We start from the raw sequence: 13,535 nt of genomic DNA on the forward strand, positions 1-13,535 counted from the left end.
TTTCAGGCTTCCAACAGAAAGTATTTAACCATTTGAATAACTTACCTGTGGATGTGCAGCAGATACTCCCTCTCGTAGTTACTAAATCATGAGTAGCTGCCTTTCTGAAATCAGGCAGTACTGGGCCACAGTTTGCAGATGTAATCTGGAAAGTGTTAAGTAACAGTCTCTGTGCTGTTTATGGAGGTCAGAATAGGGAGTTGCAATGGGATTTTCTGGTGTGAAATCGTACTGTTTCTGCCAAGGGTTTATTAATTGGAGCTGAGCAAATAGGAAGAAGAATGGATCTACAAACTTGACATGTCTTCCTTATTTTTTTTGTTTTGTTTTGTTCTGTTTTTGTTTTCTTTCCCTGATTTCTCCATGCAGCTCGGATTGGAAAAATGAAACGGAGGAAGCAAGACGAAGGGCAGGTATGTCCCCTCTGCAGCCGACCTCTGTCAGGATCCGAGGAGGAGATGAGTAGGCATGTGGAACAATGCCTTGCAAAGGTAGAGGCGCAGCAGGATCGCCAGCTGCCTTTCCCTTCTCCCTTCTCCCAGCTTTGTCTGCAGTTGACCTAACATGGGGCAAAAACTAACAATCCTGAGCTTGCAGGCAATGCTAACTGTCTCCCTGAGATCTGTAGTCAATTCTCTTTGTCTTGGAAGATGGATTCTTCTGGAGTTGTTGCATTAGTAACTTTTTTATTTCATGCACCCTTTCGTTGTTATTGATGTCTAAGTTGTAGACTGTAAGGGTAGAGCTATTGAAGTTTATGGAGCCTTTTGTAGGACTTAATGCTTCTTGTGTAGCACAGCAGGAAGAGTTCTTTCTGATCTCTGCCTTTGACAACATTAGAATTATTTTTTTGTTGGGTTCTTTTTTAACAGACTGGCATTTGTAAATGTTGCATGAGCATCTTATTCCAGGAAGTACATTTGAGCAGAACTGTTCTCTTGCTGTTCATCCCAAAGACAGCAAGGAAGGAGGAGGAACAAGCCCTAGGGGAGGGAGAGAGTTGTGTCATAGGACTTTCTGTGCTTGTTTCTCAGGAAAAGCCCACAATAGAGATAATAACAAATTCATTCTTGTTGCCTTAAGAGATGCATGGTTTAGAGAGAGGTGTCTCTCGATCAGCGTGCCCCAGAAATATGCTCTAGAGAACATTCCTGCTGGGGGTCAAGGGAATCTGTGGTTTACATGATAGGGGATTTGTGCATGCAAGGCAGGGGAATGCATGTTGAAATGCACACCAGCACTGCTGTAGGAACCAGAGCTTAAACTTCCATGTGTAAAGATAACAAACCTTGCAACTTGTTTTGATCTTAAGTTTGTAAAGTTCTTCCAGCACCCATTTACTTCTAGATGTAAATTGCTGGGAGTGGGGGTGGGAGTAGATGCTGCTGTCTGCTCTGTACTTATAGCTATCCTGGGAACAGTCTAGCTTTCCTTCTCCATCCCACCATGAGTTATTAACCCCAAAGATCTATTTCATGCATCTCAACGCTCTGCCCCTGCTTTACCCTGTGCAGAGAGAAGGTTCATGCATGACTGAGGATGACTCTGTGGACATCGAGAATGAGAACGGCAACCGCTTTGAAGAGTACGAATGGTGTGGGCAGAAGAGGATACGGGCTACTACTCTCCTGGAGGGAGGATTTCGAGGTGCGACAGTGTTTTGGGGGACCTTATAAATTATTCTGCTGTGGAAGTTGATCATTGCCTATCTTTAAAGGGAGGGACCTGGAGATTTGCTGTTTACAAAGGGCAGAACCTTCAGCCTTTGCCAGAATGTAAAGTGATTTCAGCTTTCTGCCTCTCTTGAATGATGAGAGTCAAAATTTGTGCAAATCCTGAACAAAAGTGTGGTGTTATTTCTTGCTCAAGAAATGTGGCTGAAGAGGGAATGGGTAGAATGAGGAGATCATTTGGGGAAAATAGCTTCTTATATGTTACACATAGTAAGAAATACATGGAAATATGTGAAGAGAGGGAAATAGAAATGAAATTGTAAAAATTCCCAGCCTGGAGTGACGAAAGCTGGTGTATCAGCCTCTGGTGATATATTGAAGGTGACAGCTAAGTCGCTTTAGCACCTGCATAAAATATTAAAGGGCCAGTTGTGCATTTATCACTCCATCCCTTTTAAGGTTGATAAATGAGAATCCAGGAACCTGCTCTGCACCTCCAGCACTGCAAGCCCTTAGGGCTCCCAGACAAACACATTTTATTTTTTCTCCTTCTTTAGCTCCTTCCCCAGTGATGGGGAAATCAGTTACTGAGGAGAGAGTGAGTTATGGCAAAATTTGACCTCTCGTGAGCTTTATTGGTGAATGTAATTTTAGCTGGAAACCTGGCCCCTTTCTTACACTCAGCCCTTTGGCCTCGAAGAGGAGGATTTACTAAACTGTTCGTTGGCATGAACCTCTGGCACTAAGGAGAGTCTCGCAAGCAATCCACGTAGTGCATGCCTAATGAGAGGAGGAATGCTGGCTCCCTTCGTTCAATAAAGAGGATGGGATGTGATCTCTTCCTATATCAGCTTGGATTTTAATTTAAAATTTCTCAAGGGGAAAGGCTACTACATAAGGGAGTTGGACTTAAAAGCCAGTCATGTGTTCAGTGACAACCTAGCACTCCTGATCTGCTCTTACCTTCCTCTGAAATTAAATTGTAGCTGGGTTGTAGCAGAGCAGATGATCAGGAGCACAGAGGTAAAGGAGCAGCTTCTTTGGGTTTTAAAAGCTATCCAGTGAAGCTCACACTGTTGCTTCCTGTGTCTGTAGCATTACCTACCTTTACATTTTTTGTGCCCGCATGGAGTATTGCATCTGTACACAATTCAGGTAGAGGTCTGAATAAGACCATGCAGGGCCTTGGACTATGTTTATGTGGTATGGTCACTACAGTCTGTAGCGGGGAAGCATGGGATGTCTGTGTGCCCCCATTGTTGTCACTGCTAGTGCTGATTAGAAAAAAGCTACTGAGTTCATTTCTGCATTTTTTTAATGCATGCATAGTTTCTTCCTTCACCCCCACCGAACACCTGGGCTTGTGTTTTCCTCAATCTTCTGCTTCCTTTGGTGTGAACATTGTGCTGTCTTCACCTGATTAACGTTCCCAGTTGGTTTTGAGTTAATTCACTGAAGTGTGATCTGAACCTTTCGTATTGCTTCAGTCATATGGACACCCTCTTTCAAATGAGGCTTCAGATGGATAAAATGTGTGTAATTGATGTGATTAGACTGTGTAAATGCAAAATGCTTGCTCCTTGTTGTATTTTCTTTCTTAATTTAAGGAATTATCAAGTGCACTAGTTTGCATTAATAGATCAACTGCTTTCGTCCACCAGTAGGTAGATTCTAGCATCAGTCAGGGCTGTAACCTCTGCTAGATGGCTACACACGCGTGGGCAGGTATTTCTGTCTATTTCATACTTAGAAATAGCCGTCAGGAAATATGGGGTCTGTCTGTTCTTGTCTTTGAGACCTTCATGATACCTTCAAGAGTGTCTAATTACGTGAACAGATCCAGCAAAGGACTGGAAGACTAGGAGGAGAGTAGAGCACAAATGGATGCAGTTCTGAAACCCTCCATAATTACCCCGATGGGAAGGCTTTGGATTAGACTCCCTCCCGATGTGGTGTTGGATGGAAGATGCCTGTAGGTCAGCTCGCGAGCACAGGAACCTCTCTGTAGCATTTGTAGCGAGGAACATCTCTGCAGCTTTTGGTGGCAGAGCCACAGCTGAAGAAATTACTCTGCCTGAACAGCTGGCAGGTCCCTGGTGTGTGTGTTTCTCCCTGCTCTTCCTCTGGAGCACACCTCTGCTGGCAGCTGGGCTCAGCAGCTGCCATACTGCTCTAGAGAGGTGTCCTATTCCCTAAACAGGGGAATGTTTTCCCACCAACTTTCTACCTGGTATTTTGGGATGGCCAGATAGTATCTGTAGGGTACCCATGTGCTTTGCGCGAGAAGTTTCTGTAAAATTGGGGAAGCTATAGCAAAGCAGGAATGATCTCCTGTAGCTGGCTGATTGTATTTCTTTTTAAGCAAGTTATGCTTTTTCATGCTCTCTTTTGTGGTTCTCATATTGTCTCTGGCTGCTGGCATTCAGAGGTCTCCGTCAGTCAGGACTGCTTTGTGCACTCTCAGGTACCTTAAGGTGACTGTCTTTTTCCTTTCTCTGCCAGTGTTAGCTCTTGCCTTATTTTAGGTACAGAATTCTTAATTTACAGCCCTGAAGCACAGCACAATGTTTTGGAGGTGATTTCCAACACTTAAAACTGCTTTGTCTGAAGTTGGCAAGGCCCTCGTTAACCCCCGTCACCTGAGGCTTTATGTATGGCTCTGTTCCCTTTGCTGAGAAGTAGCAGCGATGTGGAAATCGAAGGCCTTTTATAACACCAGACAGCCTTTGCCAGGCTACAGGGATGTCACCAGTGTCTAAAGAAATGACATGGGGAAATACATAAAACCAGAAGGGAAAATAGATGTCCGTGTGTCTCATTGATTTCTGTTTTAATGGTATATGGCTTTGAGGAGATGTCACAAATGGGCAAAAGGGGAACAGGACACTGGCCAGTGTGTATTGCATGAGTCGGTCAGACCATTGGGCAGCATTACAGAAGTGACTCAAACTTAACACAGGTCCTGGCTGCTTCTTTTCATCATTTTTGGTTAATGGACAAAGTTCATATCACCTTCAAGGTGAGGAAAACTCTTTGCTAACTATATGAAAGATCCTGCTAGGCTCTCAAGTGAGGTAAGGTTGGTAGATATTTGCGTTTTTCTTCTTGAAAACAGAAAGGTCAGAGAAATGAACAGCCCTGCTCAGATTTTCTGGAAGGTGGTCTAATACTTCGGAGCAATCACAGGCTGAAACTCACTTGTGTGGTTCCTAGGCTGATTCTTTCTTGCTTCCAAAGTATTTGCAGGGAAGACTTGCCCCTCTCACCTGACAGTCTGTCTTAAAAGGTGGAAATTGTCTTCTGTGTTGGTGTTACAGCTGCAAATTCCCAGTCAGGTCTAGTGCAGCAAAGCCAAAGCACACCTTCTTGCCTGCCATGGCTTGGCATATTTGAGGCAGTAGGTGGAAAGAACAGGAGATGTCAGCAAGTAGGAATGTGATGTAACCAAGAAGTGCAGGGATCTGTATGTTTTCTCTTGAGCTGTTGGGTTTGGTGACAGTATTCAGTCGGGAAATACTTGGTACTTCTAGCTGTACTGCCTTCTTAAAGCATCATTTGATATCACTTAATTTGCTTACCCAAAACTGGAAGAATTCAGGGTGTAAATTAGCATTACTGGTAGTTATATAGCATTTGGGAACCGCTGTGTTTCAGCAGAGGTCCCCCTTGAAGTAGGGATTTGTAGGAGGAGAGTTCTTGCTTCTGTTTGGGATAGCTGCAGAAGACTATCCACATGAAATACCAAACGCTGTTTAAATCAAGCTCGTACTTCAGTGAAAAGCTATACATATATAATAATCAATAATCCAACATTTCTCTATCTCAATACAGTGTCACAAGACTAAAATTTCTCTTCAAGTACTCACACATTCAGTAACCGTCTATCCCCACGTTTCTGGATCATCCTTCTCTGAAACTCTTTGTTGCAGGGGATTATTTCATGCCATCTTTGTCTAATGAGTTTCTATGTTTAGGAAGCCAACAAGTCTTCACAAGTGAAAGCATCAAGTGGCTTCCTCTCTGTTGCTTTTTTTTTTTTTTTTTTATAATGCTCAACATATTTGTAGCAATTCTTCTGTTCCTCTCCAGAATGGATGCACGTTACCCTCAGTGTTTACACTATAAGGTTATCCCTTTAAAGAATTCCTGAGGGAAGTTCAAAAGGGTTTTTTTTCTTTGAAAGATTCAGTGTCTCTTTTTGTGTGTATGTCTCTTACTTGAAAGATGGGAAAGGGAGGGGGGGAGTGAAAAAAAAGTGCTTTATCTGAAAAGAATCACATCAGCTTCGCACTGATAGAAGCCGCTGTCATCTCTTAAACGGCTTAGCACAGTCAAAAGGCAAGAGGACTTAAAACAGTGTCTTACACAGGGATCGATGGGTGGAACACATAACTCGTAACTGCAAAAAAAAGAAGCACGGGGGGAGAGATAACGGTAATGATTGCATTGAGGGAAGCTTGAGGGAGGCTTGTTCTTTGTAACACAGCTTCAAAGGTGTCTGGATCGGTGCCTAAGCAAACTGTCCTGTGAAGTCGCTGCCTCTGTAGGTCTAGGGAAGGCGGGGGGGGATGCTTGCACCCTTCTGTTTCTTAGCAGATGGGACAGAGATTAGTAAATGCCAGGTTAGCGGCTCCCTTCTGCTGCTTTGGATTTGAGGAGAGGATTTTGCCACTTGGCCTCTTACTGTCCATTGCGGGAAGGCAGCTTGTCCAGGACAGGGGAAGGAGGCGAGTGGCGGATGGGGTGGTTGGGGAGATCGGGTGGGGGGACGGGATGTCAGTTTATCGATCGCACCTCAGTCAGGAGAGCTGCAGGCGCAGCGCTCTGAGCACGAGCGGCAGCGTGCTTAATGTGATTGAAAGGCAGTTAAAATGGCGGTGACCTTTTCAGGGGGAATTAGATTGCCTGCCAAGAGTGGTTAGAGGGAGTGATAACGCCAGCTTGAGGAAGCTGTCCAGTCTGCTTCAAAGGGAGAGAGACAGAGACAGGGAAAGCAAGCTAGCTGCAGGTACCATTTAAAGCACAAACCACGTGGTCTGATAGAACAGAGATTGCTGTCCTCTTTAGATATGAAAGAATTGAAGAATTGTAGCTAAGTTCCTCCACCTGCCCTGTCCTCTTCTTCACTCCAGCTCCCCCACCAAAAATACTTCCTCTGGGCACAGTAGCAAGCTAGTCACCACTGCTCCTCTGGGTTTCTTTTCCTTCAGCAGATCAGTTGCATTAAAAATAGCACAGAAGAGAGAAAAACTTTGAAAACGTTAAAATGGTAAGCAGGGCATTTCAGGGAAGGATACTTTCTGATAAAGATCAAGATGACAAGGATCTGTCTGATAAATTGCGATACTCTTGAAGAAGGAGAAACACACAGGGATTACTTAACTCTGAAGTTTCTCTTCTTTTCTCCATGCTGCCCTCCTCCCAAGCGAGCAAAGGGCTTGTATCTGTTCATTAATGTCTTATCAAGGGAAAAGAACAGCACGACTTAGCCTATGCGTAGGGGGACTCGGTAAAGCCTTACAAGCTGTAACAAACTACAGCTGTCCTTGGGTGCCCGTTTGCATTGCATCTCATGTCATGTACAATTTGGGCAGCTGCCTGAAAAGTGGGACTATATTAAAATGTCTAAAAGTTTATGGCAGATGGCTGCAGTCCCACTGTCAGCTTTATCTCTGCAGAATCAAGATGTGCTTCAGTTGGAGCAGCAAATGTTGTAGGCCGTCTTTCCTCCAGCATGGGTTAGTCGCCCAAGAAAATGCACTGGGGCAATAGCCATATGCTGCTCCAATTTGTTGTTCTTCCAAATACATGTGACATTAGAAGCATGCTCTCAAGTCTTGAGGTCCTGTCCTCAAAATCTGAGTAGATGCTTTTCAATTCTCTTGCCTCAGCAGCAGGTTTTTGTGAAGACAGTGGTTTTGCTTACGTCTGGTCACTGCCTAACTGAAAGCTCCAAATAGAGGAGGAAAACTCAGTTGTGCTTCTCAGTGCAATTTCATGAACATCAAACTCTACAGCAAAACCCCACAAAGTCTGTGTTTGATATGTATGTGGAAACTGAAGCATAAAGAAGCATCTTCTCTAATGTTATAAAGATAGTAGCAAAGCTGGCGATAGAGTTTAAAAGTCTTGCTCTAGAATCTCACCTCGTAGCCAGCTGTGCTCTCTTTTTCAGATAAAATACAATGAGGCATGCAGGAAAGCTTCAGGAGGCAAGGAGACTTACATTTTTCCATCCCAGGAGGTTCAGGCTGCATTTAAGATCATACTAGTAAGAGGGTATAAACTGATCTACTCAAATTCAGCAAGGGAATTTGAGCTGAACAGTAAAAGTGTGACGACCCCTAAGAGACCGTGTGGGAAGCAGAAGATGTCACTGGCATATTTGGGCCTTTTGAAAGAATGGTCTAGTAATGAGAATCATCTTCCCTGTTTCTGTGTAGATGAGTCAGAATTCATTCATTTTACCCTGGCAGGCTAAAGTAAACTTCAACTTGGATGCAAGAGCAGTCTGTGGTAAGAGTATAGGGAATCTTTACCATAATTAAATTCTTAATCTTCCTCCCACTTAGCAAGAGCTCAGTTCAGTGCCTTTCTCTGTCACATTTCCAGTGTCAACGTTGCTTGTTGCTTGGTCTCTAAGGTGAATGCATCTATACATCAAAGCATCCTTCCCAGCCCCTCAGTCTTGGTATTTTAGCCTTCCTATATTGTGTTTGCTACCTTCTGCTGGTCATTTCTACCTGCTGTAAGCTTCCAAGTGGGTGACATGTATGAATTTCATGTTTCTCAAGTGCTTATTCTATGCTTTATCCCCGCTTTAGAGGGCTGCTGAGTCCCAGAGCGCTGGTGTGCTTTACCTCGGTGCTTGTGTAAAATGGTGGTAATCCTGGTAATCCCTCCGTTGCTGAAGGATAGTACTTTGTACTGGTCTGAGGGAATAGCCCAACCACTCCTTAATGTTTGCACCTCTCTCCTTTGAGAGCAGGTACTTGTCCAGAAGGAAATACTTGACCTAAAAATGCTAATAGATCTGTTTATGTAGTGTTATATACAATAATCAGATGAGCTGTACCTGACTGTTTCTCTGTAGTTTGTGTCTGCATATAGAATTTGAGGCATTCTGTGGCTAATAAATATCTCTTCGGTATTGTACTGTATATTAATATCTGAAATTGGCTTTAGTGAGCAGGACACCATGATGAGAATAGTATGTCATTTTAAAAGAAAAAAATTCAGAATTCCTACCTTGCATACAAAACCCAGCATGAACCACCATGTAATTGATGCTTGGTATCATGTGTGTTTAAAGTTCATAAAATACTTCAAGAAACATTTTGGAACACAAAGTAATCAATGGAACTTGGCAAAGTCAAAATCACTTTAACTGGGAAAAAAAATAACATGGTGTTTATAGCTGTTAAAAGTCCTGATTGTTGATAGTACATTTTCGTTAACTTGAACACATGCGAAAATGTAAGAACCTAATTTTTATGTTCAAACTGCCAGAATGCATTAGCTGAAAGGAGCACAATCAGCTAAACCTTGCTGTTTGATTTATCTAATGCCAACAGCCACTCTAACCAGGAAAAGATTTTCTTTGGGAAGAAGGGGAATTCTCTCCATTTGACAGTATTATGTATTGTACGTGGGGGAGGAAAGGGGATGTCTGTCACCCAGCAACAGAAGAAGGAGGAGAAAAATTAATTAGAAAACAGCAAATGCAGTTGTAACACTGAAAATTGGCAGGGGGAGTAAGGGAGCAGGTAGAGCACCTGAAACTACTCAGTTTTTGGAAATTGACTGGCTTTGGAGTTGACATCATCCCTTTTAAACTTCAGTTTTCCTAGATCTCAGACACACAACGTAAGATCTTCCAGTCCCATCTGCTGCACTTGCTTAGCTGCTCTCTGCAATCCATTTTCCTAGTGGTCTGTCTGCTCTGGTTTTGAAAGTCCCAGGATTTAAAAATGTCATTTGAGAATTATTTTTTTTTTTTTTTCCCCAAGCGTCTGCATTTTGCTAGAACTGCAAGCTAACAGTGGACACTCAGGCCAAACTTCAGCCTTAAGCACACAATAGTTGATTGACGTGATTTTAATAGCATTTTAGAATACAGTTGTTAAATCAGGGGCAGTGAGATTTTTTCTAAAGGAGAAAGGGAGCACGGGTCTCAATGGCTCTAAACAGCTCCTGTCTCTGCATGTTGCCTCTTACACTCGGCGGTGAAACGCATTATCGAGTAGTGCCCGGAAAGTGGCTAACTGCGTTTGACACACGCCAACTCCCTGCCTCCACACTGGATAATTGCATTGTCAACTGTTCAGCAAAGTGGCAGGTGACACTGCAGCCGGATTGATTGTCCTAGTATGGAGGCTCCCAAGACTGTCAGCCACCCAATCGATAGAGTTTACACAAGACACCGTGACTGCATCTGTAACTAATTTCAGTTTAAACCTCGCAAGATGCGGCTGTCCCTATTTCCTGGCCTCTCTTCTTCCTTGCTTGCATCTTCTCCCTGGATGAGGAAGTTGCTTTTTCGCTGAAAGCCCAGCTTTATTTCTTGTTTTGGAGCTGGAAGTGAGGAAATCAATGGTGTGTTTTGTGGTTTCAGAGTTGAGGGCATTACAGCACATGGCTAACTAGCAGCTCCAGTTTTGCAATCAATAGGCTGATCAATTGATTAAATTAGCACTGATTTTTCTTTCTTCTTTCCAACCTAGAAAAGAATTACTTTTGGGGGGGAAGAGCACATGGGTTTGGCCTGGAAAATTTAGCCCTTGTTTTTTCCAGTCCTTGGCTGCCTTTCCCCCACGAATGCAATCTCGGTGCTCATCATTATTTAAAGTAAACTGCATCGAGCCCCGCCACTGGCAGTGGCTCACTGTAAGCCAGGGTGTCACTTTCAGCTGTTCACCAGCCTTGCTGCTTCATGCTCGGCTGCCTTAGAAAAGTCATCTCCAAGCTCTGCTGTGCTGCTTTATTATTGGCACAGTTGCAACATTCCCGTGATCCCTGTCAGTGGTGCTTATTGATCCAGTGATGTGAATCTGCTTAGTGATTCAAGATTACTTTAATTCTCCCTCTTCCTTTTTTGTTTGTTTCCACCCTCTCCCCAGGGAAACAAAAGCTTTCAGATCCACCTTTCCCTGACTGTGGAAAACGAGCCGTGGCTGCAAAGACCTTGGCAGTTGCTGCTGCTTTTGTACTTCAGGTCTGAGTTTTTAAGAGCTGCGTTTGAGATAGACGTGAGACTGTTCTCACCTTAGTGCATCATGCCAGCGTAGGGCTGTAGGAGACAGCCATGCATGAATGGCTACACCAGATCACGCCTTTTGTCCAAGTGCATTTTCCCCTCTGCAACCATGATCCGTACCTGATGGGTTATGGAGAGGCATAAGAGAAATCTCTGGAATGTTTCTTGGTGCTGCCGGGGGTGGGGAAGCCTCTTCCTCAAGCCTTGCAGCAGCTGGCTCTTACCCTGTACGGCAGAGCTTGCCTGCCCTTTGTTCAGCACACTGCTGCAAAATGATGTTAATGGTCGTAAAATTATATGGCCCCTTTCTTTAAAGGCAGCTGTTCCTCAGATCTGTCAGCAAAGATCACTGTAAGTGTCCGAGATACGAGTAAGCAGTCAGATCTCTGGCAGCCCATTTGTGCCTCTGTGGGAAGCTAATAGACGGCATCAGATGGATGCGTCTGCTATTTCAGGTGTGTGCTGTAATGTCACAGTTGGGTGTCAGTCTTCCAGGTAAATCACTGTTTTGCTTGAAATGGATCTGGCTCCAGAGAAACAAAACCCTTGTCCTATAAGCAGCTTTTCATGGCCTCTGAATATAATTTTTCCTGCAACAGGCAGGAAAAATTCTTCTTCACCAGAAGAACTATTCTATCCCTGTTTGTTCTCCCAGTCTTCCCTGGTAGAATTTCACTGTCCAAAAATATTGCTGGGCCAGTGTTACGGATCTGCAGAAAGACGGCTGTCCAGCATGGCCTCATCTCTGCCTTCCTCTTGTTTTCAGGAATCTCTAATGGCTTTGTCTTTCTTCCCAAACGCCTTTTAAAATAAAACGGCATCCGTGCCACCTTGTCCTCTTAGTACTAGTTTGGGATACTTCAGCAGCTGATGAAATAAACCCAGTTTAGAGCCATTCTTAGGAAGTGTGCGTGAGGCCTGGCCGTGTGTCTGCATAAACTACTTTTATTGCCTTCATTGTTTTTACTCTCCAAGAAGCCAACGAGTGACATTTCGTTAAGAAAATAGAGTGAACGTGCTGGAAAGGGAGGTTGTGCAGAACGGGGGTCACTGCAAGGAGTATAATTAGCAAAGGCTACAGTTCTGGAGATTTACGGGAGGCTTTTTTTCTTTCCTGAACACATGTAAATTACCTGTGAGCAGAATGAATGCCTCTTCCCAGCCAAAACAGGCCCCAGCGGAGCTGCATGCCTGGGAGATGGATTTGGGTTTAGACCCACTTCCTGAATTTACACAAAATTCTAGATTTCTAGAATATTTCCAATATAGATTTGACACAAACACACACACACCCCACTTCCTTGGAAGCCAAACAGGAGAAAAGCCAGTTATACAGATGAGTTTGATCCTCTGCATAAGCAGCATCTAGTAGCTGCATTCATAATGGTGGTGCAAATAATAATACTAACATCCTAATTTTGTTCCTTGCTTTTGTTTGGAGTGATAATTAAGTGTATGCAGAACAGTTGGCCTCCAGAACTGACTTACCTGCCCAGGTGGGAGTTGAGGAGCAGAGGTGGGGCACAGTAGGTCTGTGCTTTCGTACCTGTGCTGTTAAAATTTGGCTGTGGTGGTTTGGGTCTGCACTGGCCTGGTTGTCTTACCTTTCTGCTCCTGAGACTGCCAGGTTCCGTATGATCTCATGCCTGCGCAGGAGCCAGCAGTGCTGCCAACACCTGAAACAGCATATGTTGTCACTTTGACCATCTGCCACTGAACATGACAGAGAAAAGGAGGGACTTGAATGTGAGGCCCTTTTATCTGTTCTTGTGAATCTGCTTATATATCATGTTAATGACTCCCGCTCTTAGCTTGAGCCACCATTCACTTGAGAGATGTTGAGATGACTGGTCATCAGGGGGATTGCACAAAGGAAGTAAGATTTGCGAAGCAGTGCAGAGGTCAGAGAGGATGCTTAGGCTTAGGGAACAGTTTAGGAGAAAGAAAAGTGCTTATGACACTTAGGGAAAGGGGGAAAAAAGGATTTCTGATGAGATTTATCTCCAGCCATTATTAATAGGGATATGGAAGAAAGTGGGAAGTGTTCTTCAGTCTTCTTAAAGCTCAGATGATTCCTATAGCCTGACAGTACCTGCACCCTGGCGGTAGCGAAGAAACATTAGATTTTTTTCTGCTTTTCGGATCTCTAAGTCACTATTTCAGAAATGCTGTTGCTTGTGTAGAGTACCTAAATTTTTCAGAAACTAACTTGAATTGGTGCTTAGGCAGACTGCTCCGAGGCCAGCCCAAGCAAAGCTGTGTACACAGTGCTGGAGGGTGGCGGGCGTTCTAGGTAAGTGATCTTGATAGGTACATTCTGATTGATGGGGGAGTTTGTCTCCCAAACTGTCACAGGGTTTATAGAGGTGCCACTCAATACCAGTGCTGGAATTGCTTGTCAGAGCACCTGGCTACAAGAGCAATGGGGATTGGAGACAGAGCTGTAACTTTGTTTTTTCTCTGCTTAATGGCCCCAGCGTCTGACCTGCCTGCTCACTCCTGTTTGTCTGGACCTTAAGGAGGCAGCTGGGATTAAGACTGTCAGAGGATTGCGCTGCTTTAGCATCAGGAGGCTAATTGTGTTGGGATTGGCAGCGTATGACAAG

At 44.0% G+C, this 13,535-nt stretch overlaps 1 protein-coding gene across 8 annotated transcripts in view; it reads left to right on the forward strand.

The window, feature by feature from the left end:
- RNF220 (ring finger protein 220) overlaps window positions 1-13,535 on the forward strand; it is a 231,996-nt gene that overhangs the window by 180,467 nt on the left and 37,994 nt on the right. For 6 of the 8 annotated variants that reach the window (XM_042803079.1, XM_033000379.2, XM_042803108.1 and 3 more), the window contains 2 exons: window positions 370-491; window positions 1,515-1,647. In XM_042803079.1, the coding sequence (XP_042659013.1) occupies window positions 370-491; window positions 1,515-1,647 (255 nt within the window). The remainder of the gene's footprint in view (window positions 1-369; window positions 492-1,514; window positions 1,648-13,535) is intronic. The other 2 variants (XM_033000382.2, XM_033000383.2) reach the window with 1 other exon arrangement.

This window comes from Tyto alba, unplaced genomic scaffold (genome assembly GCF_018691265.1).
Source record: "Tyto alba isolate M040663 unplaced genomic scaffold, T.alba_DEE_v4.0 Super-Scaffold_1000006, whole genome shotgun sequence".
In the NCBI taxonomy this organism is placed as follows: Eukaryota; Metazoa; Chordata; class Aves; order Strigiformes; family Tytonidae; genus Tyto; species Tyto alba.